Source organism: Gadus chalcogrammus, chromosome 14 (assembly GCF_026213295.1).
Source record: "Gadus chalcogrammus isolate NIFS_2021 chromosome 14, NIFS_Gcha_1.0, whole genome shotgun sequence".
Taxonomy (NCBI): Eukaryota; Metazoa; Chordata; class Actinopteri; order Gadiformes; family Gadidae; genus Gadus; species Gadus chalcogrammus.
The window spans coordinates 7,705,411-7,733,369 of NC_079425.1; the positions used below are offsets into that span (position 1 = coordinate 7,705,411).

General features: G+C 47.8%; 2 protein-coding genes across 2 annotated transcripts in view; both read right to left on the reverse strand.

Annotated features, from left to right (window-relative positions):
- LOC130403091 (hexokinase-1) overlaps window positions 1–10,482 on the reverse strand; it is a 17,273-nt gene extending 6,791 nt beyond the window's left edge. The window contains exons 1-10 of the mRNA XM_056607253.1: window positions 10,094–10,482; window positions 5,422–5,584; window positions 3,168–3,316; window positions 2,669–2,788; window positions 2,434–2,529; window positions 2,138–2,237; window positions 1,530–1,713; window positions 751–906; window positions 412–499; window positions 132–277 (exon numbers count right to left, since the gene is read on the reverse strand). Coding sequence (XP_056463228.1) covers window positions 132–277; window positions 412–499; window positions 751–906; window positions 1,530–1,713; window positions 2,138–2,237; window positions 2,434–2,529; window positions 2,669–2,788; window positions 3,168–3,316; window positions 5,422–5,584; window positions 10,094–10,156 — 1,265 coding nt within the window. The 5' untranslated portion in view covers window positions 10,157–10,482. The remainder of the gene's footprint in view (window positions 1–131; window positions 278–411; window positions 500–750; window positions 907–1,529; window positions 1,714–2,137; window positions 2,238–2,433; window positions 2,530–2,668; window positions 2,789–3,167; window positions 3,317–5,421; window positions 5,585–10,093) is intronic.
- Window positions 10,483–13,681: 3,199 nt separating this feature from the next.
- Window positions 13,682–27,840, reverse strand: LOC130403093 (hexokinase HKDC1-like). Its single transcript, XM_056607255.1, is given in 24 exon segments — window positions 13,682–14,411; window positions 15,021–15,166; window positions 17,156–17,243; window positions 17,433–17,544; window positions 17,547–17,581; window positions 17,901–18,079; window positions 18,445–18,575; window positions 18,751–18,850; window positions 19,036–19,131; window positions 19,256–19,375; window positions 20,262–20,410; window positions 20,909–21,065; window positions 21,155–21,296; window positions 21,422–21,655; window positions 22,456–22,611; window positions 23,040–23,223; window positions 23,989–24,088; window positions 24,433–24,528; window positions 24,849–24,925; window positions 25,392–25,580; window positions 25,988–26,083; window positions 26,086–26,149; window positions 27,574–27,603; window positions 27,606–27,840. Coding segments are annotated over 24 exon segments (2,862 nt in total). The 5' UTR covers window positions 27,648–27,840; the 3' UTR covers window positions 13,682–14,272.
- Window positions 27,841–27,959: the final 119 nt, after the last annotated feature.

Genomic DNA, 27,959 nt, shown 5'->3' on the forward strand with positions numbered 1-27,959 from the left:
AGTGATATGTAATATAACCTTTTCCCACAAATGTCACTTCCGTATCGTCTTGTGGTAGTGTTGGCAGATGAGTTACAGTATGTACTGTACTGTTTACTGAATCTGTACTACTGTACGTCAGCGCCACTCACTGAGGATGCATCTTGTACAACGACCCGTCAATGCCCACGGTGGTCCGCAGCCTAGCAACCCCTTTGTTCTCCTTCAGACGTAGCAGGATAGCACCTAGCGTAGCGGCTATCAGGCTAGCGGAGCGGAAGGACACAATGGCACACACCTGGGGTGGAGAAAGACAAGTTCCTCATGTTTAGAAACGGCTAAACTAATAATACGGGCGTGTTTCGGCCCTCTGATTGGCTGATGCGTTTCCAGTGGTTTGGATTAGCATCAGGTGTGACAAGTGGTACGTACATGCTGCACGGCGATGCAATCATCGGCTGAGGGCTCCACACCCAGTCTGATCAGGATCTCCTTGGCCTTGGTCAGGCCCTCCTTACTCCTGGGAGAGAGAGAGAGAGAGGAAATATTGGTGTTATTAAGCAGACACTTTAACCCAAAGCGATAATAAATAAATAATCTTTTGACCATGAGCGGGTTAAGAATCATTCAGGGAAGCCTTTCGGTAAACGACAGACATGTGGTTCTATTACAAACCGAGATTTGTCCAACACCACTTGATTCAAGCCCATGGTATTAAAGTGTGACCCGGGAGAAGGGGCGTGCCCTCCTTAGGTCACGGCGGTGACGTACTTCTCGATGGCGGAGACGTGCTTGGTGTCCAGCTTGCCCTTGGTGAGCAGCTCCGGGGTGATCCGCCCCTCGAACAGCAGTCCCTCCTTGGCCATCTTTACCAGGATGAGGCGCACCAGCTCGCCCATGTACATGCCACTCACCATCTTCTCGAAGCTGGGGGTAGGAGCACAGCGTCACAAATACACGACACGCACACAGGCAACGTTCCACTCCTGGACTGACACAGGCAGAAGAAATGAGAGATCAAATGGATAGAAATATAATAAAATGAATCAAACTGTCAAAATGTACAAAAGGTAATATTGGCAACGTGTGCTGAAATGGATACTGCAATCCCAACGAACACTTGCACAAGGCAAGGGCGAGCGAAACATTGTATTTTATGAGGCAGCTATTATTTTTAGCTCGGATTAGCTAGTAAGATCTTCGTTGATTGGGTCATTAGCTTGAATCCATGGCTGCAGCAAGCCTGTGTTTGTGTCGCAATTTTCTTCAACTCCATCCCTAACTCAGAGAAAAGTGAATCATAACACACAGGCCAAAACTCGAAACAAACGTTCCAACCCAAAAAAACATATTTCAAACGAGCCGGCCCCAGCAGTAGTGTCGACAAAAGGCATTATTTCGACGAAGCATCGCTTCCTTCCTCTCTGATGACGTTTCATGGTCATCTCTTGATTCATGTTGGAACTATGCAGCAAAACAATAGCATCTATCAGCCCCTTGCTCCCTCCAGTGTGTGAGTGTTTGGGTGGGGGGGGGGGTGACACACGTACAGCTGTTTGCCGGGGTTGAGGGAGCCTCTGTCGATCTCTCGGTCGAACTCGGTGCGGATGTCCTCCAGCCTGCCGTCGTCCCCGAAGGCCCCCCACTCTGTGTTGACACACATGCGTCCCTCGTCGCCCTCCACCAGGTCGATGTGCCTCAGCTCCTCCATGTAGCACGCGTTGGTCCCAGTGCCTGGAGGGACGCAGAGACAGAGAGACACAGGAGGAGTTATGGGTACTTCACCTTTTGGTTTTTAATGTTGTTGATTGATAGATTTTTGTTTTTTGTTGTGAACATTTACATTTAGGGAATGAAGCAGACGCTTTTATCCAAAGCGACTTACAAAGGCTAATACACACATTCACACACCGACGCTGGAGACAACAATGCACGACCACCGCCAGCTCGTAAAGAGCATTTAGGGTTAGGTGCCTTGCTCAGGGACACCTCAACACTCAATATGAGGTCAACCTGCTCTACCTCCTGAGCTTAGCCAGCCCCTGAAAACCTAAATGGAATGACCCAAAACCCAACAAAGATCTAATTTGTAGTATTTCTAAAATGCACATTGTGAAAATAAATGAATAAATGAATGAATCCTATAAGGGTGGCGCACCAACAATGATGCCCACTTCACAGCGCTGGTCGTCGAAGCCGCAAGTCATCATGGTCCCCACAGTGTCGTTCACCACCGCCATGATGTCTGCATCGTAGTCCTTAATACCACGCACACACACACACACACACACACACACACACACACACACATGGACACACAAACACACACACACACACATACACAAACACACACAGCAACATTTAGAACCGCTGAGTGAATGAATGAAGGAAGTCAACGCAACGCAGCGGCACAAATGAACAAAGCTTGGACTATAAGTGACAGAAGGCACTTACTCCTCGCTTCTTAATGGCCTTGTTGAGCAGCTGGACCACGTCCATCCCCTCCACTCCACTGGCCTTGAACCTCTTGGTCCAGGTCAGCAGATAGCCCTAGGTATCCAGAGGGACAGGGCAGGAGGATGAGAGGAGTAGCAGCAGCACCGCTGTCTGTCCCTAACTCTGCCCCCTCGTCTCGTCTGTCTGACTGTGTGCCGGTATCTCATCCAGCCGTCGATATTATCGATCTTACCTCATCTAGTTTGGTCTGTTGGCAGGGGAACGAGAAGGTGAGCCCGACCGGCAGTCTTTTGTCTTTGATGTTGTGCTTCTCCATGAAGTTCCCGAGACACTCGGCCACGTGGTCAAATAACTGCGGGGGTGGAAAACATCAGGAGAGTATCAGCCACTTGTCTCGGGACACGCGGACACGGGTGTAAGCGAAGGCTCAGTTATGGTTCCACGTCGACGCAACGCGAGGACTAAGCGGACGCAGGACGAAAAAACGCTGAACCTGTTTTCGTTCTGCGTCGAGTTTTAGCGGACCAATCACAGCTCTTGCTGCAGCGTCGCCTCAACGCAAAGGTTAACATTTTTGGGAAGCGCACGTCAGGCCCTTGCGGTGGACGCTAGGAGGGTCGGCAAGGACGTATGGGTCCGTGAACCCCCTTGCGTTGCGTCGACGTGGAACCGTAACTGAGCCTTAAGAAGTGGCGCCGGCGCTCGTCCGAGGCTCGCCACGGTGGACGTACCCTGGTGCCGTTGCCGTGGATGATGTCTTCCGGCGTGTCGTAGATCTCGCTCTCCATCTGAACAGTCTGCTTCTTCTCGTGGCTCACGCGCACACGCAGGATGCGGAAGGCACTGCCCCCCAGATCCAGCGCTATGAAGTCTCCCTTCTCTAGACGGAGAAAGAGACAAGCAGCCATTTTCATTTGTGTTCCCGTGATCCTTTGATCAGCCGCTTTAAGAGTAAATTAGTTCAACTTTCCTTTGCATTCAAATTGGTGAACATAAAATTTGAAGCCTCATCAAACCGATCGTAAATAAATTCAATATCAGTTGTAACTTATTACTAATCTAAATTCTGGAGGCACATGGCTGAACAGGAACACTTTCTAATCTGAATGGAGGACTTTTCTACTCTTAAGACGGCTTTGGATTTATCCCAAAGCACAACTGAGGTGGTGTGATACTCTTGGGGCTCAGTCAATGAAACTGCTTCATAAACCCATCAGCAGTGATGGATGACTCTAGGTGGGTAAAAGTAAAAGTCCTGGTATGCTTTGACTCGAGTACACATTGTGAGCCAACTGTCGCTCACAATGGGAGTACTACTGTTTAGTAGTATTTAAAATACTACTGATCTGTAGTATTTTACAGATCAGACTGAGTTTGATGGTGGACAGGATACACTTCCTCAACTGCTGTGTTACAGAGAGGCTACTCACAAAAATATATATGTTTACTTAAAACTTATAATATTAAATAACATTTTGAATTTTTAAAGAACAAGGTGCAAATGGGAAGCTGAGTAGTCTGGGTGGTGTCACTATCTGTATATGAAAGACTCACAATGAAGCAACTCAGCAATGCGCACAAGGAAACAAATAATTAGAGCTCTGATGGGTGCAATCATTTGACCTCTGTCCATAGTAGTAACCAGGCTTATCTGCAGGTGCATATTTGCGGTAGAACGTGTTTTACTTCCGTCCGTTGGTGTGTGTGTATACCACAGGTATACTGATTTCCCATGCTAGGGTCGAACAGGGCTTGTGGCAGCTGGTGTGTATGTGTGCATGGTGCGCTGGTGTCTCTGGGGTGGTGGATGAGGGAGACTTCCTGGAAAGGGGACAGCTTTGAATCCTGATCAGCAAACAAAAACCAAAAGCCTTAAAATTGTATATTTGTGTTTGATTGATAAACAAAGGATTATAGATTGTTTTCGCGCCTTAAAAAAAATAGGTTATAATTACTCTGGAGTTAAATACGTAACAATGTGGTTGTCCCGATGGACCAGCCTTTTAGACTACAAATCCCATAAGACCTGCCTATCTAAACCACTTCACGGGCGCCAGCTGTTTGACGCTACACTGTGGTACAGCTTGTTCCAAACATAGACAAAACATTTTTGGATTCAAGGACAAAAGCATTAGAGTTTAACACTGGTAATTCTGAAAAGATTGGGACTAAAGAATAGACGCATATATAGATTAAGTGAGTGATATGTGGCCTTCAGATAACAGGCCATTCAAGGTTATCATGGCAGCCACTAGCAACCAAAGTTTCGACTACTGCAAAAGGAGGGTAAGGGTTAGTTATGCTCTATGTGTTTACTCAAGAAAGAGGAGAAAACTGCCCTTCAACTATAATTGACCCATAATTGAGGCCATTTAAAAAAAAATAACATTGTGTTTTTCGACATGACTAGGCGTGACTAGGGCAACTGTTTTTTATGTGGCCAGTTTATATAGTAGCCGACTAAGCCGAGGTCATTCTCATATGAAAAAAACTAATTTCTAAGTTAATCAAATGGACCACAAGTTTGAGGAAGAGATGTCGGAAAATTGTTTAGTTCTATGCCTCATATTTCAATTTATATGCTATACGTCAGCAAGGACTGGCGATAAAGAGGCTTGTGAGATTGGGTGAGTCACAAGAGACCTGGCTCCGTTTGATAATGGGTTTTCATACATCACTCACGTTCAGAAGGATTTCATTACTGTGTGCTTGGGTACATTTGGAGGGTTTGTTATGAATATAGAATATGGACACAAGGCGTGTCCCTGTTTGACCTCGACGCTACAGTAGTGGCCGACCTCTGACAGCAACGGAACCACTCACACCAATACTAACACGAATAGTCAAACTCATTCCCACGGCAACACGCTACAACAATAACAACGTCGCTAACATAACCCCCTACAGGTCAGGCCCACTCCGTCCCGACGGGGCACGCAACAAGGGTAGATCCCGGGAGGAGACACACCACCTGGGGGTACGCACCTGAGCCGTCGGGGATGGAGTGCACGAAGGTGGGCAGCATCTTGAGCGTGGCGGTGGGGTTGGTGTCCTGACCGAGGCCCCGGGCCAGCTCCCGGCGGAAGCGCTGCATGATGTCCGACAGCGTCTCCTCGGAGAAGCGCATGGAGTACAGGTACTTGTCGATCTGGGAGGAAGCGAGAAAGGTCCACGAGAAATTATTTCTGTTACTGTTTTATTTGTGGTTTTAAAAATATTTTTTTTTACATTTGCTGATACAGATGTGCAGCATACAAGAGGATGCCTTTAAAGCAAAAGGGTTACACTCATGAAAAGACAGAACTCTTGATTTTCCTTTCTATAAAAACATAGAAAGGGCATTTTCATTGGAACACACCCCAGGGTCCATTCAGCCTTTATTATGCGTGTCGCATCACGGAAAGCCACGCAAGCGTGGGCTTGTAGTTCTAGTAAATTCAACATTGGGGAATTCAATAGTGAAATACGTCATATAATGCTGATTATATGGGATGTTGATCCTGGCAAGGGTGTAATCTTGAAACTTTGGCCAAGTCACAAACGATTGGGACACAAAAGGCAACGCGCACACACACACAAACCCCTCCCACACACAGGGGCACATGTCATGACGATGGTTCAGTGGAATGTTATATTTCCTGGTATAGAAGTCACATGCCAACTGTATTTCCTTGTAAGCTTTATTCACACACCCAGGAAATAATCCAACATAAAGCTTATAGCTACAGATCAGCTTAGCAATCGAATAAATAAAGTATGGCAACTCGCGAACTAAAACCAACCCTACCAAAATGTATTTGTATGAATTTGTGACAGTAATCAGGAAATGTACTAAAAAATGGGGAAGAAAAACTTAACCTAACCAACACATTGCAATGTATTGCAGTACATTACTTCATGTCCTGCATTACATTGTCACATCCAATAGCCAGCCTACTTCAAGATGGGCCTCTTGGTCTTATTTGAATGACAATATAGCCTTTAGCCGAGCAGCCCAGATGAGTGGAACCCCCAAGGCAGGAGACGAAGCGAAGGAACCCAGTTGAACCATATAATCCCCCACGGCAAGAGCAACATTAGCATCTGTGTTCATGACTCTGTACTTTACCCCAGTAGAGGACAAACCTGCAGCATGCAGGCACAGCTCTGGGCCGGACATTAACAGTGTAGAGCGCTTACGGCTTCAATTCTACCAGGGTACACTCCCTTCTATCTAAGGTGACATTGTGATGTCCTTGTGTGTGTACGCGTGTTTTTACACAGAACTCCAGGGAACCAACACAGCACTCAGAAACAGACCTGTCCTTAATCAGTTCTGGGTACACCGTGGTGTTGAATGACCCATGGGGTCTCTCCATCTCCATTCTCCTTTAGTCTCGCCTCCCTCCCTCTCTTACTAAAACCGATACGTTGCTTTCTCCCCCTCCCCTAATTCTCCCCGGCGACCGTCACCAGACTCTGAGGAGAACACACTGCACACTACATTTCCCAACTGTCCCCAGGCCTCTGACTAACGGATCTAGGCTCCTCCCACACCCCACCCCCTCCTCCTCCTCTCTCCACTGCGTCTCTCACCCCCCCTGCCCCCTGCGGTCTGGTATTGTCGTCATAGGGAGGCTGCCGAGGGAAGCTGATGAAACCAGACCCCGCTGCGCGCGCGTGTGTGTGTGTGTGTGTGTGTGTGTGTGTGTGTGTGTGTGTGTGTGTGTGTGTGTGTGTGTGTGTGTGTGTGTGTGTGTGTGTGTGTGTGTGTGTGTGTGTGTGTGTGTGTGTGTGTGTGTGTGTGTGTCTGGACATGAGCGTGACGACACCTCTCTACCCCGGCTTCAGTTTATATGTGGAAAAATGCCGTCCTCTGTTTTGCCCTCTCGCTTTTTACAACACAGACGGACACACGCACGCATGGTGCCGCCCGACCACCCACCCACCCACCCAGCCACCCACACACCTCCCTCACCAGTGGAAGCAGACAGTCAAGGACACTGCAGTGGACTTGATTAAAGCTGGATGATGGTAAACGATGGCTCCTTCACTGCAGTAAATAGACCCACAACGTCTCACCTCGTCTCCAACAACATTAACATAAGATATCCCATTGATACGAGCAGCCAACTCGTTAAGCTAACACCCTTATGCTAACCGCTTCTTGCTGCTTTGGGTACGAGACGTGTAAATACAAACAGTGGCAATCTCGTGTGTGTGTGTGTGTGTGTGTGTGTGTGTGTGTGTGTGTGTGTGTGTGTGTGTGTGTGTGTGTGTGTGTGTGTGTGTGTGTGTGTGTGTGTGTGTGTGTGTGTGTGTGTGTGTGTGTTTGTCTCCTAAGCCTTCTCCTCCTTTCACCTGCGGTCACATGGTGTAAAGCTGGCCTATTTTAGGGACGCAGGACGCTACGGTGTAACAGGAAGGAGACGGGGAAAAGGAGTGTAATAAAACACTGTAACTGGGTGAGGAGACAATGAGGTGACACCAAACTTCAAAAGGGAAAGAAGTTCCTGGGGAACAATAAAACAAAATGACACTGATAACATGATGGGTCACTGATTGACCCAGGGTGTTAGGTCAAGCCCTTGCCTTCCGATGTCATCATTAAGCGCCCTTAAAGGGACCCTGCCTCAAAATGACGACACAAGTCATAGCATTCATAAAGATGTCAAGTGAGGAAAAAACCCTTTTAGCTTTGAAATGTTTATGGATTTGCGTACGCAGAAAGGAACAGAGTAGGCACATAAAGGCGGCCAACAATACATTTAATCATCACCGAATCTGCCATTTACTTGGCTGAAATTCTAGACCACCTAAGCTATTGCGGAAACACAACACCTGTTTTGTTCGGAAGCAGTGAAAGAGTTATTGCTTGACGGCCCTCGGCCTGGCCAACCGGTCAGGTCAGTTATACAGCAGTGTACATAGCTGTGGGGGCAGCTGGCCCCCAACCCTCAGAATATCATGAAAGAACACATATTCACTCTGTTCAAGTCCCCCCTTACCTCCTCTCCTACCTGCTCCCTTACCTCCTGTCCTACCTGCTCCCTTACCTCCTCTCCTACCTGCTCCCTTACCTCCTGTCCTACCTCCTCCCTTACCTCTTCTCCTACCTCCTCCCTTACTTCATCTCCTACCTGCTGCCTTACCTCCTCTCCTACCTCCTCATCATTCTCCTCTTAAACCACCTTTGGCTTCCTCTGCCTCCTCTCCTATACCTCCCCCCTTACCACCTCTCCTACCTCCTCACTTAACTTCTCTACACTCTCCTCTCATACCTACTTTCTTACCTCTTCTTCAATCTCCTCTCTTGCCACCTCTCCTACCTCCTCTGATACCTCCTCCCTTACCTCCACTCCCATCTCCTCTTATGCTATCGCCTCTGCTATTTCCTCCCTATCTCCTTTCCAATCTCTTCCCCTCATCTCCTCTCCTATCTGGCCGTGCTTCCTCGTTGCGTACCTCCTCGTCTGTGTACCTCACCCATCTCTATCCTCCCCTTACCTGTCCTGTCACAACTAAGTGGCTCCCTTGTTTCCTTTTACCTCCCTAGCTTCTCCTCTCCTCAATCCCTCGGTCATGTTTGCTAACTTCCTTCTAAGATCCTGGTTGACCACTAGGCTGTCCAACCCACAAGGCAAACATGTTATACGCGAGACTATGTATAACTATGTATATGAGGCTATCTATATACAATCTCACATGACTATGAGACTACGTTGTGAGATTATGTTGTTGAGAGATTTTGTTTAGGTCGCACTAGGTGCCAGCTTCTGCTTCTCTTCCCTCCCTTTTCCATCCTTAAAGCAAAACTTTCTCCTATTTGACCCCAGTAGAGCGACTGCAGATTTGCTGTCTCAGCCAACATGACAGTAACATTGACAAAGGACTGGTTGACCCCGGAGTGCTGCAAAGTCAAATGGCTCAGCACATTGACCATGGGCTGGCTCTATCGGTCACATCCTCTCTCTCATCATATACTTTCATCATATACTCTCTCTCAATCTCACTCTCACTCTCTCTCTCTCTCTCTCTCTCTCTCTCTCCTCTCTCTCTCTCTCTCTCTCTCTCTCTCTCTCTCTCTCTCTCTCTCTCTCTCTCTCTCTCTCTCTCTCTCTCTCTCCTCCTCTCTCTCTCTCTCTCTCTCTCTCTCTCTCTCTCTCTCTCTCTCCCCTTATTTATTGCTTAATTTGCCACCACCTTGTTCACTACTCACCCAAAGGCAGATCTCCGACACACACACACACACACACACACACACACACACACACACACACACACACACACACACACACACACACACACACACACACACACACACACACACACACACACACACACACACACACCACACACACACACACACACACACACACACACACACACACACTCCATACTTTACACTCCACACACACCTGGGCGGTATCTGAAGCAAAAATGGCTGGCTCCAATGAGGACAGGGAAATACATTTAATGACCTCTACCACTCGCTGTCTCCTCTCCTCTGCCTAACCTCTCCCTGCAAAACAAACATTTGATAAACATACAGTATAGCTCTCTTCTTCTTGTACACACAAATGTATAACTCAAAACCCAAAGACACAGTCACCGGCACAGACACAACTCACAAGGGAAACCCCCATCAGTCATGGAGGACACAGAGATGGTGACTCACCTTCTTAACCTGGTCATCCTTAAGTTCCGTGAAGTAATAGGCTATCAACTGGGCCGCAATCATCCTGAGAATATATCTTTCTGTATGTTAAACACACACAGCCACAATGGCACTGTCACACACACGCAAACACACACACACACACACACACGGGCATACACTGCAGACAAACAAAGATCTCCCCCCCTAAAAAGTACCTTAAGTCTATCCCTATCCCTCACATGAACACAACTAAAACATAGGTAAGTCTACACTTGGTACAATCCGTGAGCTACACTAGGCAGAGCTGCAGCATGTGGAGGTAAAAACTGTGCAGCACTGCTTCCCCTCTGTCTCTCCTGCGCTCTCTCCAGCTCCCTCCCTAGCTCTCTTTCTCTGTTAAGCCAGGAAGTGTGGGGGGGGGGGGCGGGACTGAAAGCCGAGCTGTAAGACACCAAAGGGGAGGAGACAAGGAGGCAAAAAAAGAGGAAGAGAGAGGAGGCGGGGAGCCGGTCTTTAAACTGTGCCCTCTCATTGGTTAAGCTGGTTAGTCACGGAGGGTTGAGTGACACACCCTCTGCCCTGTGATTGGCTGGCGTGTTCTGTGATGAAGGCAAAGCCGGCAAAGGAGGAGCGTGTGACTGGTGGGAGGGTGGAGGCAGACGATGACAAAGAAGGAGGGAAAATGGGTGTCCTCCTGCCAAAGCCAATCAACTTCGCTCTACGGCTGCATTTAAACAGGAAATTCGTCACCTGACCATAAAGTGTTGCTCGGAATGTGTCATCATTCTGTAAATTCCTCTTCCCCTCAACCCCACCTTCTCCCTCGTCTGGTGTGTGTGCATCACTGCACGTCTGGTCTACTGTGCACGTCACTCACTGCTCTCTCTGATACCGAATATAAATGTTATCCTTCAGCCATTCATCCATTCACATTGAGGGACACACTAACTTATTCTGCTCATATTCTCCAGCAAACTATAAAGTGGGTAACTTGGTAGAAAAATCCACCCACCCAGTCAATCAATTCCCTCCCACACTCTGGTTTCTTCGCCTGGGCCATCAGCATGACAAAAGCCGTTCTCTGTGTTGTCTGACCACTGAACACAAAGACTTCACATACACACAGCCAACGAGCTCGTGAGCAGCCAACACAGTACTGATGACACGTAATCAATGACACCACACAACAGATGAAAGCTCATAAGCATCTGAACCAAATCCATAGGAGATGGATATTGTTCTCGTATCGGCAATCACTGGATTCACTACGGCATCTACTGTATAATCAAATGTCCATGTGATACTATGTGACACGTCTTTCTCTTCAGTGGTGGCAACTTCTCTCACTGGAAAAGTACTGTGGCTGTATTGCACCAACTCTTGTGTTGTAACTCTCCTCAGCAGACATCTTATCTCTGCGCCTGCCAACCCTGACTTATACAAGTCCAGAGGCACAATAAGAATAGCTTATCGGTTCAAAATGCGAATCTATTATATCCACAATCATATTCAATCTCATACTTATATCTTGTATAAATTTGCACAAAAGTGTGGCAACGATAATATAAAAGCAAAAAACAATTGCTTTAGAGGGGTCTGGGTATATTTCCAGTATTTGAGCATTTAAATATGCCAGATACCTACAGGTGCAACCTTTGTCCACGCCTCTTTCAGATCCTCAACCGTTTCCATGGAAGCGATCCATTGTCCGCCCGTTATCGCGCCGTCACTATCTTCCTCCGCCCCACGGGCAGCAACAGCCATAGTTACCCCGGAGCAAATCCTACCACTACTTATACGAACATCAGCTACTTAACTACTACTACTATCAACCCGGCTGGGCTGCAGGTCCCAACGTCTCAGACAAGAATCTGCAAAGTCCGCTGCTGCAGATCCAGACTCGGCACAAAAAGGGATTACCGTGATTGGTTATTACCTCCTCGGCCCGCCACTTCCCATGATCCAGCTGGGCCCCGCGTGCGACAGGTGTGACTGTCACAGGGGTTGCCATGGTGATGCCTCGGACCACGTGTCCCGCCCGCGTCCGGTTCTGTGAGAGAGGAAAGCGTCTGCGAACCGGTCCCCTGGATCCCCACTCTCTGCTCATCCCATCTTTTTTACAAACACACTGTTAGACACAGATATCACATGTTCAACATGGGGTGAGGAAGTACATGGAACAAATCAGAAGACTCACCTTGATTAAACCCAATGGAACCATCACGACAAATGATAACCATCCAATGTTTCAGCCGCCGGGTCAGAACGTCTTATGGGCTCATGGGTACTTCCAGATCATTCTAGATCCTTGTTCTAGACCTAGCGGTCCCAACATTGTGGGTGTGCTTGTATTTGTGTCAAAGCTCTTATTGTTAACTTACAGGAGAGACGAATGCTGTCACCCACATCTTCACATAGACAGAAATAGACAGACAGGCAGGCAGGAAGGCAGGCAGGCAAGAAGGCAGGCAGGCGCCGGCCTGCCACAGACAAACAGACAGTCATACATACAGACAAACAGGCAGACAAGCAGAAAGAAACAATATAACAAATGTGATGGAATCATATGGAATCTAAGATAGGCGTGACATTTGAGTGAATTTGACTTTGCACTACGCTTTTGCATGAACCGTAGGGAAATGACCCTGTGCTGATATTGCCGGAGCTGCAAGGTAGCAGCCAAGTAGCTACGCCAGTTGAGCTGCATTGTCAGAATGTGTGGTGGAGTGTGAGAGTGTGTCATCAAGGTAAGGGAATTCCAGGTCACTATGGGAAGGTCAGGGATTACTGTTCTGTGTGTGTGTGTGTGTGTGTGTGTGTGTGTGTGTGTGTGTGTGTGTGTGTGTGTGTGTGTGTGTGTGTGTGTGTGTGTGTGTGTGTGTGTGTGTGTGTGTGACGCAGCTCTCTGCTGATTGCATCGTAACATGCTAATCCCTGACTGACTTAGTTACTGTGTGCTCTACTCTGAACATGCAGTTCTCTGTCCATCCATCCAGCCATCCATCCTTCCTTCAATAATCATTCATTAGAAAGATAAGAGCAGAAAACTATTAATAAATACCTGCATTTTTTAATACTATTTTAAGATTAGATAAAGTATCATAAGGATATTTTACATAAAATGCACCTTACAGCCATACAAAAATAAACATATCATTGAGGTTTTCAATGCACAGAGTGAGAGAGAGAGAGAGAGAGAGAGAGAGAGAGAGAGAGAGAGAGAGAGAGAGAGAGAGAGGAGAGAGAGAGAGAGAGAGAGAAGAGATGAGAGAGGAGAGAGAGAGAGGAGAGAGATGAGAGAGCGAGAGAGAGAGAGAGAGAGAGAGAGAGAGAGAGAGAGAGAGAGAATCTGGCAGGACAGAACAGAATCACGAGACACAATCAGATGTTATAGAGCCTACTGAGCCGAGGCAAACAGTTGTCCTCCTGGGCTTTGAGTCAGCAGGATTCCAGCACTCCTCCTCCTCCTCCTCCTACTCTTCATCTAATCTCAGATGCTGCTGACTAACACATTGTGCGCATACACGCCAACACACGCATACACGACACACACACACACAAACACTCACAAACACACTCACACGCACACACAAAGAACAAGAAATACAAAAACATATATTTTAAATCACACAGAAATTAATTATTATTTATTTTTGCATGTAAAATATATACATATTTTAAAATCCCTGATAATTCTGTGATTAGTATATATAAGTCTGTTTTTCGTAAGATGGCTAGGAGAAACGGCTAGTCCTTAAAATGAACATCGAGTCATTAAAAATACTGAAATCAGGCAGCAGCAACCACATATAGTGTCGGTAAACAATCAACACAGAAAACAGCTCATGGTACGAGCCAAGACAAGCTAAAACGTCGGCTAACTCACTGTACTCCATGGTTAATGGGGCCTCATTGTGACCGTGACTGCGGTTACATCTAGATTAGTTGTGAAGCGAGGAAAATATGACATTTGGAAAAATGAGGGGTCAATAGCACCAACTGTCAATAGCAGTCGCTGTTCGACATAAGGGGCATAAACCTAATTACTCAAGCTCAGAAACTCAATAAAGATCAATAAACCAGATAACAATTTATAAATGTCCTGTTTGTCTTCCGGACGTCCCGTATATGAATGGCGATGGTTGGAGAGGAGACGGTCCGTGTGAACTGAAGTGGGCCGTGGGACGGAGGGCGCCGTTAGGAGCGGGCTGGGCCGCCTCTGGCCACCGCCGTGATCAGGGCCGCTCCCTTCCCACTGCCCTCCTCAGACAGGGTGAAGGTCACCTGGCACTGGGGGGCCAGGGCCCTCACGGTGTCCTGGAGCACCATGGAGAAACTGGAGGAGGAGGAGGAGGAGATAAGAGAGGAAGAGGAGGTGATTGACGAGGAGGAAATACTCGAAGAGAAGGAGGGGGAGAAGATAGAAGAGGAAGAGGAGGAGAAGATAGAAGAGGAGGAAGAGACGATCAACGAGAAGGAGGAAATACTCGAAGAGAAGGAGGTGGAGAAGATAGAAGAGGAGGAGGAGATAGAAATAGAGGAGGAGGAGATAGAAAAAGAGGAGGAGGAGATAGAAAAAGAGGAGGAGGAGATGATTGAAGAGGAGGAGGAGGAGAAGATAGGAGAGGAAGAGGAGGAGATAGAGGAGGAGAAGATGGAAGAGGAGGAAGAGATGATGGAGGAGGAGGAGGAGGAGGGGGAGGAGATGGAGGAGGAAGAAGAGATAGAGAGAAGGAGAAAGAGAAGGAGGAGGTAGAAAAGAGATAGTGAAACATATATAATGTATATAATGTTAGATATAGCCCTACTACAACCAACACTACTAGTTATAATAACATTTCATTCATCATAGAGCAGACACAGAAGATCCAGAAATGAGAGATCACTACCTCCCTGTGGATGTGTTTTCTAGGGATAAGAGTCGAGCAACAGATAATGAACTCACTGTGGGTGTAGTTTGTACAGCGTCCCGTCCACCCCTACGGTGACGTCCAGATGGTCCAGTCCACGGTTCTCTCTGATCTTATCCACCACCGCAGCCATCCCCGCCCCGCACATCTGAGCAGCTCGACGGGACACGGCACCACACACCTACACAACCACGCGCACAATGAAACACAACACAATGGGGCTCAGATACCATGCAGCCGCTTAGGGCACTTGCACAACCGCGCAATGCGCGCAGGCTTCGTTCACTAAGGCCTGTTTCGTGCTGCGTGATCTGTGTGTGTGTTCATCATTTACATTCTTAACCTTTGTTTCGTGTTCGTTTCTCCCCCCTCTTACTTTCGTGCTCCTGGTCAAAAAAATCTAAACATCTCTTCCGTTTCTGCCCCTGTTTTGCGGGGAGAGCGGCCAGGGCAGTGGCGGGGGCTTGCAGACTCCTCACCAGACTGCCAGAGGCTGGTGTGCCGGGAAGGTGCTGGCGTTGTTGAATTAGAGGAGTCATTAAAGCTTTCCCAAGCTCTGCCAGGAAGAGTCTCCTCTTGAAACGTTTCCCCTGATTCCAGGCTCGGCCGATCGCCGTCCACACCACATATGCATTACATGCAGGCGCTCTTCCACTGTCATCTCAGAGCCTGGATTGTACATCGGTGGTAGGCGCTCCACCCACCTGTCCCAAACGTTCCTGATGGCAGCCAGTTTGTCGTCTTGCCAGAGGAAAGGTCTTGTAGCTCTGTCATCAAATCTGATAACTCTTGAGAGGACATGAAACTGCTGCAGGGACATAGTTGACCGGATTATAGGCCTCCCTGACTCTGCATCCCACAGACTTTTGGTAGCCTCATTGTTGGACCGATGTTCTCCTGCTAGAATCAACAGACCCATGTAGGCTTGGAGGTCTACCTGGTCCAATACCTTCCATGTGTCCGCAAAACACACGCCCCCCTTCCAGGTTTGTCATCGCCAGTATAATTTCCACAATGGCCTCTGGTAAAAAGAGTTGGAAGCTGGACTTGATGTCATCCACACGAGATGTTGCATACCGTGTTGGCCCTGGCCTCATCCTAATGATATTTTCCCCTCTTGCTCTGCCTCCTCTGCCTTGGGGGATGAATACCAGAGCAAGTTGCCACTCTTGGACTGGAATGTCACCTCAGGTGTGTCTTCCCCAGGGGCCTCTTCCCCAGGTGCCTCTTCCCCAGGGGCCTCTTCCCCAGGGGCCTCTTCCCCAGGGGCCTCTTCCCAGGTGCCCCCTCCCCAGGTGCCCCCTCCCCAGGTGCCCCCTCCCCAGGTGCCCCCTCCCCAGGTGCCCCCTCCCCAGGTGCCTCTTCCTCAAGGGCCTCTTCCACAGGGGCCTCTTCCTCAGGGGCCTCTTCCCCAGGTGCCCCTTCCCCAGGTGCCCCTTCCCCAGGTGCCTCTTCCTCAGGTGCCTCTTCTTCAGGTGCCTCTTCCTCAGGGGCCTCTTCCTCGCCATCTGTTGACTGTTCGGTCTCATGATGGTCTGGGATCGAAATCAGGATCGTGTCTTCTATGTTCTGAGACATCCTCCTCCATTTCGGGTTCAACTTCAATCCCCTCTTCATCAGTTTGAAAAAAAAAAGGTCAAGAGCCTCAAATCGTCTGATCGGGCGCATCGGGACTCATTGTGTTCAGAGTAAAATAAGAGCAATGCACAAGCAAGCTATACATAGGGGATATGTAAGAAGATATCATACATTTTTCGTCGAAAGTGTGGTTCACGTGGGGGGATGGGCACATAGGCCTGGGAAAGAGCCGGGTTCCCATAGCAAACACCTAATTGGTAGCTTTGAAATGTGGAACAGGTGTTATAAGTTTAGTTTGGAAGGTGTGGTCACAGTAGGGGGATAGCCAAATAAGCACGGAAAGAGAGGACACCTAATTGTTCAGTCTGAAAGGGGTTCATGTTGGGTGGAGTGTGTGTGTGTGTGTCATCAGCAATTATATATGTTCAAATGCCTAGTGTGGAGGATATCATAAGCCCTCGAGGCAAATAAATGTAAAACACAATATTAATGATTGAGCGAAATGGAAATCGGTCAGATTTGACGCCGAACACGACAGGAAGGTTAAAGAATTGCTCCGTCGATAAAGATTGTTCAGCTGGCCCTTGCCTACCTCTTTCACGACGATGCTGTCATTGATAGTGCTCTCCAGCCCCAGCTGCTGTAGAATTGATCTGACCTGCAGTAGCGCCAAGCGGTCACTAGAGGGAGGCAATAACAACACACAATTCATTAACTCAAATCAGAAGATAACGTAGAGGCACAGGCGAGTTGAAATTAAGTTTCCCATGCACAATTATTTTAATCGTTAAATTATGTAACCATGGTAATAAAGACACAATCAATGGATCAATCAATAAAACACACGATGTACCACACACTATACTTGCCTCTCTATCTGTGAAAGGTATTTGGTGTGGAATATCCCCGGTGTTTTTAAGGCTTCAGTGGACGTTCTCTGAACACAACCTTGCCCGCTGGTCAGATCCACGGCCGTACGGACATCTCTCCTAAATACAGTCCCTGTCTCTTTTCAAATCTATACACACACACCCACGACACACGACACACACACACACACACACACACACACAAACACACCAGCACACCCACCACACCACACAACACCAACACACACACACACACACACACACACACATCGGGATATTAACTTATGGAAACATACACGCAAAGTTAATGTTTTGCAATGCCAAACAAATAAATAAACAAAAAATATACACACAGGCGGCAGGCCCACCCACACAAACAGCACTCACCCCCACACGCACACACCACACATCTTCGCAGACACCCTGCTCAAAGACAGCACAAGCACACACACACAGTAGCCCACACACCTCTGCCTCCCCTGGTTGAGCGACTCGCGGTCCACAGCGCTGTCGTAGGGCGTGATGATGTCATCCAGACAGCCGTCCTCCCCCAAGCCCCCCCACTCTGTGTTTATACACATCCTCACGTTGGGGCTGCTCTGCTCCTCCTCCTCTGCCTCTTCCTCTTCCTCCCCGGCTTCGCACCCCTGTGGGGAGCACAACGCGCAGCAGGGTCTTCAGAGCCGGCGGGGGGCGTTCTTTTGTAATGCACAACTATAACACAACCTGGTAGGTCATAGCACGGTCGTTTGACACTGGTTAAAGGATGTCACCCAATGTGGACAAAAAGTTGTAATAATGTTCACTGCCCCCTTGATGGGTTACATGTCCTTACTTGTTGAGGGATGTTTGATGTTTTTATATGTGTTGTATTTACTTGTATCTAGGTAATGCAGATGTAAATTAGCCTAAAGCTAACTCTGGTTGGCTACATTCAGGTTTTAATTGCACATGGTCCCTTTCAAATTATAATTAATTGAAATTGAAATGACAGAATAATTAACACAATTACGTCTTTAGCTTGCGCTTCCGTCCTCTCTTCCTCCACCTTCCCCCCGTTCCCCCCTTCCTTCCCGTTCTGCGGGACGTGAATCTTCTCCACGTTGCTCAGCTCCTCCATGTAACACACGTTACTGCCGGTGCCTGGGGAGCGCACAACTCAACGACATTAGGACTCACAGCATCCTACCGAAGATCCACACACACACACACACACACACCACACACACACCAACACACGACACACACAACACAGCACACACACACACACACACACACACACACACACAGACACACAGACACACACACACACACACACCGGCGATGAGTCCTATTTCACACTGCGGGTCCTCATAGGCACAGCTCATCATCGTGCCAACTGTGTCGTTGACGATCGCTACGATGTCCAAGTCAAACTCCTGCACACAAACACACGAAAAAAAGCACCCACACACGCTCCAGTCACCAACAAGCCTCACAGATGTAGTCTGCTGCTACCTGGCTTACTCCAACGGAAACCTTCACTGTTTTCACAACATCTGTTGCTATGCTACATGAGACACTTATTTTGATACATTTCTTCTCTGGTTTCCATGTCGCTCACGTTGCGTCTCTTGATGGCCTCCCTCAGCATGTCCACCACGTCATTTCCTTGACAGCCGGTGGCCTTAAAGCCTTTGGTCCAGCTCACCAAGGTGCCCTGTGGAAAACCCAGCAGAACAGGACCCATTGAATCTAGGTCGGTATCATCTCTGCATTATACGTAGCTCAATATTCCTGGTGTCACTAGTGAAGTAAAGCGGCACTTATAATGCAAACCTTACCGTGTCTATGGCTTTCTGGTAGCAGGGGAAGGAGAAGGTGAAGCCGAGCGGAAGGCGAGTGTTCTTCATGCCCATGTAGTCCAGGAAGTCACTGATACACTGCACGATGTGGTCAAACAGCTGCAAGGAGAGGAGACAAGGGCCTGATGTGGAGGGCTGAGAGAATGCTTTCATTGTCGTAACACACACAGCTCCTGTGTTTTCGTCTCTCTATGTGTTCAGTCCATCCCTGTCTTTCTGTCCATCATCCCCCCGTATGTCAACCCTTCTGTTTGTGTCTGTGTGTTGATACATCCCAGTCTTACTGTGTCCGTCTGCTCCTCCTCTCCTCCAACCTCCACCCACCTTCCTCATCCACCCACCTCCTCCACCCCCCAGCTCCTCCTCCTCCAACCTCCTCCACCCACCTCCTCCTCCTCACCCACACCGCCTAACATCCTCGATCACTCCTCCCGCCTATCTAACTCTCCTCCAAGCCAACCACCTCCTTCCGCCCCCGTCCCTCCCTCTCCTCCCCTCCTCCCACAGTCCTGCGCTGCCGCCCCACCTCACTCCCCCCAGTCTCCTCCACCAACCACCTCCTCCCCCAGTCTCCATCCCACCCCACCTCCTCCCCCAGTCTCATCCACCCACCCTCCTCCTGCCCCCAGTCTCCTCCACACCACCTCCTCCCCCAGTCTCCTTCCAGCCACCTCCTCCCCAAGTCTCCTCCACCAACCTCCTCGCCCACCTCCTCCCCCAGTCTCCTCCACCCACTTCCTCCACCAGTCTCCTCCACCCACCTCCTCCCCCAGTCTCCTCCACCAGTCTCCTCCACCCACCTCCTCCCCCAGTCTCCTCCACCCACCTCCTTCCCCAGTCTCCTCCACCCACCTCCTCCCCCAGTCTCCTCCACCCACCTCCTCCCCCAGTCTCCTCCACCCACCTCCTCCCCAGTCTCCTCCACCCACCTCCTCCCCCCCCCCATCTCCTCCACCCACCTCCTCCCCCAGTCTCCTCCACCCACCTCCTCCCCTGTCCCCTGCATGACCTCCAGGGGGATGGCGTAGATCTTGTTGTAGAGGCGGACGGAGCGACTCAGGCCGCTGCGGATCTTCACCAGCAGGACCCTGAAGTTGGTCCCTCCCAGGTCCAGGGCCAGATAGTTCCCGTGCTCTACAGACAGGAGAGCCCCGACAGAGTGGTGATGGCACTCGTACTCAAGTTCATATCTCCTCCACTTTGACTGTGTCTGGGTTCACACCCCACGGTTCGGAAAAAAATCTGAATATACTACTGTACCTGCTACTACTACTGCAACTACTACTACTACTACTACTACTACTACTACTACTACTACTACTACTGCAACTACTACTACTACTACTACTACGACAACTACAATAATAAGACATTTATTTATATCGTATCGTAATTGAAATAATTGTATGCAAATAAACCTACATGAAATATGCAAATGAATACGTTAATTTACTAATGTACTCATTTACTTATTGAATGTATTATTAATATGAATAAATGCATTGTTATTGTATTTGTATCGTACTTATTCTAATACGATGAAAATACAACATACAACATACATAGAATAAGCAAATGGGTACATGAGTAAACTAAGTCTATAAAGGATATTTCCATGGATGACTTTCTGACCTGTGCCATCTGGGGTTCGGTACACATAGGCAGGCAGCATCTTAACAGGGGAGGGGCCTTGTGATTTTAGCCCCGCCTCTAGTCCCGCCCTCATTCTGGACTTCACATATCCCAGGTGTTCCTGGGTCAGCTTGAGGGACGACAGTGCCTCGTCCACCTGACAACAGAGTTGCGAGACACGCGACGAGTGAACTACTGCCCGAGCAAGAACAGTCCCAAAGTACGAAGAGTACGCCGTGAACGCACCTGACGCCGCTGCGAGGCAAGTCGCTGTGCAACTGCCGTTACCATGGCAGCCCCTTTACTGCTGCCACTCTCTGATAAGACGAATCGGACATGACAGTCAGGAACTAACCGGCGCACCACCTTGTGGAGTCGTTTGGCATACCTGGAGTAATGTTGTCATCGATATGAATTATGGTTGGCAGCATTGGAAAAAAGATCAGAATATTTTTGAGTCAATATTACATTACTATATTCTATCGTCATAGTTTCCTATCACGGTCAACCTACTGTGTGTGTGTCCTGTACACGGTGCCGTCCACCCCGACCGTGATGCGCAGGGTCTTCAGCTTCCTGTTCTGCCTGACGCGGGTCAAGATGGCCGCCAGCCCCGCCGCCACCAGGTTGGAGGAGCGGAAGGAGACCACGGTGCCGACGTGCTGCACCGCCACGCAGTCGTCGTCCGAGGGGGCCAGGCCCAGGTCCTCGAGGATCGCCCGGGTGTTGCGCAGGCCGTCCTTGTACCTGGGGGGGAAGAAGGAAACGGGTTTAAAGGGGACATATCATACCACCAGGGGGGAGTGTGATTAGCTGTTACAAGCTGTTTGGAAAATCTACCTCTTCTGTCATCACAAGTGGGCGACGTCCACCTAGATGTGTCCTGGTTGATCTGTCTACCAGCCTACCCAGTGGACTGTAGCAAACGTTGCTCATCTATCCGACCTACATCTAGGTGGACACTCCCACTTGTGATTTTAGAAGAGGCGGATTTTCAAAACGGCTTGTAATGTCTAATCGGACTTACACCTGGTGGTATAATATGTCACTTTTGATAATACTACATCACAGAGATATTATATAGTGAGAGAGAGGGAGATAGGCAAGGTATACGGATAGGGAAGGATTAGATTATAATAGTATAGTGGTCAGACAGACAGGCAGACAATGTGAGAGACAGAGATACAAACAGGTTGAGTGACAGACAGGTGCAATATTATAGTAAACAGACAGACAGAGACTGAAAGAGGCATAATAATCTGAGATAGAGAGAGCAAGACAGACAGTGAGAGAGTGATACTTAGGGCAGACAGACAGACAGACAGACAGACAGACAGACAGACAGACAGACAGACAGACAGACAGACAGACAGACAGACAGACCGACAGACAGACAGACAGACAGACAGACAGACAGACAGACAGGTATAATATTATAGTAGAAAGACAGAGAGAGACTGAAAGACATAATATTCAGACAGGGCGATAAAATAGCAAGACAGATAGCGAGCGATACTAATGGCAGACAGAGAGACAGACAGTCTTACTGTTCCATGGAGGCAACGTGGGCTGTGGTGATCTTCCCTTTGGTCCTCAGGGCGTCGGGAGCATGGCCTTCAAACAACAGTCCCTGCTTGGCCATCTTCAGAACCACCAACCTCACCAGCTCGCCCAGATACAGACCACTGATCAGCTTCTCAAAACTGACAGGGAGATATGCTACTATTACAAAGTACTATCTATGTATGTACTACTAAGACTAGGTACTATTACTTTGAATCACTATTATGTACCATATATTTATTACTTTGTACTAATTCTATGAATCATTAATCTATGATGTACTACTATAACTATGAACTATCAAGACTATGTAGCAATTTAGCAGACACCTTTATTCAAACCAACTCAGAGTGTATCAGAGGCATGTTAGCAAGGAGCTGGAGATGGATATACACTATCCTGTCCTGGGATATATAATCAGTTAGATGCACAAATAAGAGAAACGCAAATGGAGGTTAACGAGATAATCAAATATTCTGTATATTAAGCGCTCTGCGCTGTTGAACTGCATGTTGTCTATGTATGCTAGTATGCTATATCAACAGTGTGTTGTGTGTCTGAAACATACATCTGCTTTCCAGGTGTGGCGGAGGCAGCGTCGATGTCGCGATCGAAATCGGTGATGTAATCCTTGAGGGCCCCGTCGTCCCCGAAGGCCCCCCACTCTGTGGTGACACACATGCGTCCCTCATCGCCCTCCACCAGGTTGATGTGCCTCAGCTCCTCCATGTAGCACGCGTTGGTCCCTGTGCCTGGAAAGACACGGGGGAACTGCATTAGTGATCACTAATGCAGTTAGCCTTTTCATGGTCTGCGGCTAGGTTATCAGATGTTGTTTGTTCTCCCCTATCAATTTAAAATAAGCCACTGGGAACATTGCTGCTGACATTTATGCACACAATTGCTTTCTCAACCGTCAAGATTAGCATAGCACAATAATTTGCCAGGTCTTCATTTACTTTGAGGTGGTTTATTTGGTGGTTTGTATGATTGAATGAACTCGTAACCTTGCGGTCCTGGGGAGGCGATAATATATACTCATGACAATTGAAGCGTTACAAAACTGAATGTCGCTCGCCACGTTACAGTTCCAACTTCCAGCCTTGCGCACCGGTCTGACTTGATCTAAGACCACATCTCCCACCAGTGAGTCCAAGTGACCAGTAGAGGGCACTCATCAAACAAACAACGAAAGGACCTTGAGTGCTGTTGCGACTCAAAACAATTATGTTTTTAGATTCGTTTTTTTTTATATATATTAGTTCATTTCTTCTCAAACTGACTGAACCAACTTTATTGTGCAAATATTTTCTCAAATTATTGACTACGTGTAAAATGATTATACATTAATATTGTATAGTATCAGATAGGTTTAGGAAAACCTAAAGAAAACTTAACCAATACCTGGGCACCAGTACTAAATATCAACTTACAAACCAAAAGGTCAATGATTACAGGTCACATATTTGGCTTAATGTTTGACGGTAAATATGTTTATATTTTCCAAGCGCACTAACCGATAATGAGCCCGACTTCACAGTACGGATCATCGAAAGCGCAGGTCATCATGGTTCCCACGGTGTCGTTCACTAAGGCCAGCAGCTCCACATCCATACCCTAAGAAACAAGACAGAACGAGAGACATAGGGAGAGGGGATGAGAGAGGGAGAGAGACATAGAGAGAGATGGAAAGAGAGAGAGATGACGAGAGGAAGAATGGATGAGAGAGAGAGAGACAGAGGATGATCGAGAGAGACTTGTGGATCGAATAGAGAGAGAGATTGGAGGATAGAGAGAGCCAAGGATCCACATCATCAGTGTGTGTGATGCATGTTGTGTGTGTGTGTGTTGTGTGTGTTGTGTGGGTGTGGTGTGTGTGTGTGTGTGTGTGTGTGTGTGTGTGTGTGTGTGTGTGTGTGTGTGTGTGTGTGTGGTGTGTGATGTGTGATGTGTGTTCCTACTCCTGTTCTCTGGATGGACTCCATGAGGGCCCGGGTCACGTCTTTACCCTGTACTCCTCTGGCTCTGTAGTTCTTAGTCCAGTTCAGCAACACTCCCTACAGCAGACAGAGGGCAGACACGAGGTGCGGACAGCGGGAGACAGAGGCGAGACAGAGGGCGACGAGGAGGGAGACAGAGGGAGACAGAGGGAGAGCCATTATGTCCAGCTGAATAACCAGGCTGTGTACAGCTAGAAAACAATAGTCTTTACATCTGAATCCCCCTGACATTCATATTCAGGGTACCCCGTCAGTTAACAGACTTAAGAGACGGAAAGACAGCATGACAGTCAGAAGTATACTGACCCCCATTAAAAACACAGTAAACATGCACTACAAGGGGCAGAGAGACGAACAGACAGGTGGCATGGCCTTACCTGGTTCAGGGTGTTCTGGTGACAGGGGAAGGAGAAGGTGAAGCCCAGTGGGTGTTTCCTTCTTCCCAGCTTCAATGCTCCGTTTGTGTCAACAAAGCTCCTTCCAGGACTTCTAGACACGCTGGTCCAAATAACTGGAGACAGAGAGTCTGGCGATGGACGCGCGAAGTCGGGGGGAAGAGTTGCTTAGTGGATTCCAAATCGGGGCTACTTCGAGCCAGGTGTCCGGGGGGGGGTGGGGGTATGGTTTTGATTTTGATTTGTCATAATCTTGAAAACAAAAAAACATATATGATTACATTTAATTCCATTTCTTACGGAGCTCATTCCGTTTTGAATGCCCAGGGCATTAAACATTAGTGTGTCACTGTCTACGATTTACATTTTATTGATATTTTATTTATAATCTTTTTGGCAGTAAAACAAGACATTTAATGCAAAAAGAGTTCAGGAACCATCATAATGATTGATTGTTCGACAAAGGATTTTGTGAACTTTGGCAGACATTGTAATGTATCGACTTTGTGGTTTTCCACTCTCAACCTTGGACCTCTGAGGCTCTGACTCCATCCCTTACCTCCGATCCCTTTCCATTCAGGAGCTCTTTGGGTATAGGGTAGGTTTTCTCCTCCATCTCCACTCCTCCTTTTTTCCCCACTTGCTGCCTCACTTTCACCCGGAGCACCTTAAACCTGGAGCCTCCCATGTCTAATGCTAGGAAGTCTCCGTTTTCTAGGGAGACAGTAGGTCAAATATAGCATTAAGTTAACCCACAAAAGACTGACAAAAATAGGGTATAGTAACTACACCTTAATAGGCATGCTTAAACATAATTAGTACTATTGATCTTTACTCAAAGCACATACAGTATAAGTCTTTTGAGGGTAGGCAGATGTAACAGATTTCGTCGTGCGGCCCGTACAAGCCTAGTGACACTCGGGGCTCGAATCCGGTACCCTTCTCGGCTGGGGACCCCACACCCGAGCACCACTACGCCAATCATTGTACCCTCCAAAAGTGTTTGCACACCTGATTATTAAGACCCAACATAGCATTAGCATTAGTAGCGTTTACCGTTGTTTTGGTAAACGCCACCATGCTAGATGCTAGACCGAAAGCCCTCCCCTCTCGCGTGTCACCTGATCCATCCGGAGTGGAGCACACGTGGGTTGGCAGCATCTTGATGGATTCGGCGGCGCTGCTCTGCGAGGACAGAACGTCCTGCATCTCTGCAGGAGCCGCGCCGAGACGTCTCTCAGCTGGTCGTCGTTCAGACGCATGGAGTACAGGAACCTGTCCACCTGGGGTGAACGCAAAGGCGCATGTAGGGCTACATCCATATAAAGCAGCACGCCTCAAACCACACCGAGGCCATTCAGAGTGCTTGTAGGAAACCCACTTATAAGACATTCAAATTGGCAACCATCTAAAGAGATTTGATATAAATTCAGGTTCATCTCAACGTGTGTGTGAAGGGTTATTTGTGATTAAGTGTGGGGTGATGTCCATCTTTGAATAATATTTCCACTTCCCTACACATCTTGCTGATTAATAATGTCACCCCCGCCCCGACCATTCCTTGTTCCTTCATGCCTTTATTCTAGCCCCGTGACCTAATTTTCTTTGCACATTATAATCTCTTTTCATGCATTGTGACAGCCCGGACCCCTTCATTCTACACAACACATTAATATTTTTTCAGGCCAACTGCTGGCCACTCTCCATCCATCCATAGCATCCATCACTTTAATAAAGCCCATTCCAATTCACTTCACAGACCATCCTACCGCATTTTCATCGATGTGCACAATTCTCATTTCCCTTAATCTTTCCCTTCAATAGCTTTGAGGGTTTTTTTCTATTTTGTTTTCAACCTTCCGGTCAAAACAAGTGACAGCAGGGGACCACCCTGTTTGTACAGGAGTTATCCTGTCCTTTCATGACATTGGTACAACATTTCCACATTAGCGCTTTGTTTGTTTCAGAGTTACAAGATAGAGGTTAACCCTATATTTCAGCTATGTCCGTTGTTCATATGAAACATCCACCACACGGGGAAAACTGAATGGAAAACCTCTTGTCCTCTGAAGGATTTCACACATCAAGCATCAGACTCAGCCGATGTAATGAAGCATGTTAAGTGAAACATCAAATGGGTCAAGGTTCAGCTGGCAAAGGACTCTGCAGGTTGGGCTTATCCATGTATGTGGGCAATTCAATTCTTAGTCTTCCTTCTATCCTATCTTTGACTATACACCCCTTCCGTTTACTTAGAAAAAACAAAGGGATAATTACAATTCAGATGTTAATGATTTGTGTTAATAAATGGCCCCACGGTAAGACATTAACACAGGATTACATTATTTTTAGCAGTGTATCATAGTGTGTGCTAATGTCGGTGACAGGTCTTATCTCTGAAGATCGGCCCTGCTGCATAGTCACATATTTCAATTCATATTGGCACTTGCATACAAATGCAATGGAACAAATCTTATTCCCCTACATTTATTTGGAACAAAGTCATAACATTACAAAATAATGGCATCAACTAGCAGTCATGAGCGTTCGAACAGTTGTTACCTGAATGGCAACTGCAGCTACCTAATGCCTGTGATGCCATCTTTAGGCCTCGGAATATATCGTTGTGCCCCCCTCATTACCACTTCAATTTGTCAAGCAGTAAAAGTTTTTAGAGGCAAGTTCTACAGAACAAGAGGCTCCTTACCTTCTTCGTGGGATCCTCTTTGAGTTTGGAGAGAGAACATAGAAATAGTAGGCGAGCAGATGAACAGAAAACATCTTGATGAGGAGCTGGGAAGAAGTCCCTCAAGCCTAGCTCTTTATTCCTGCTTTCTGTAGTATGAATTATACAAGTATGACCAAATTAGTTGAAGGAATTGGTCAAAATAAAGAAGTAAATCGCGGTATTTAGAAGAGAATATGCAACAGTTGTGATCTGTCTGTGTACGACCCTCCCTTCCTCGCCCTCTGCACTTGAGACTCTACCCCACACTAGTGCCTGCGCCACATCCCCCGGTAGCAGCACAGACTAACCTCCCCCTCTGACACAATCATTAACCACCAGTCAGCCTCGCAGGATCTCCTTTTTCC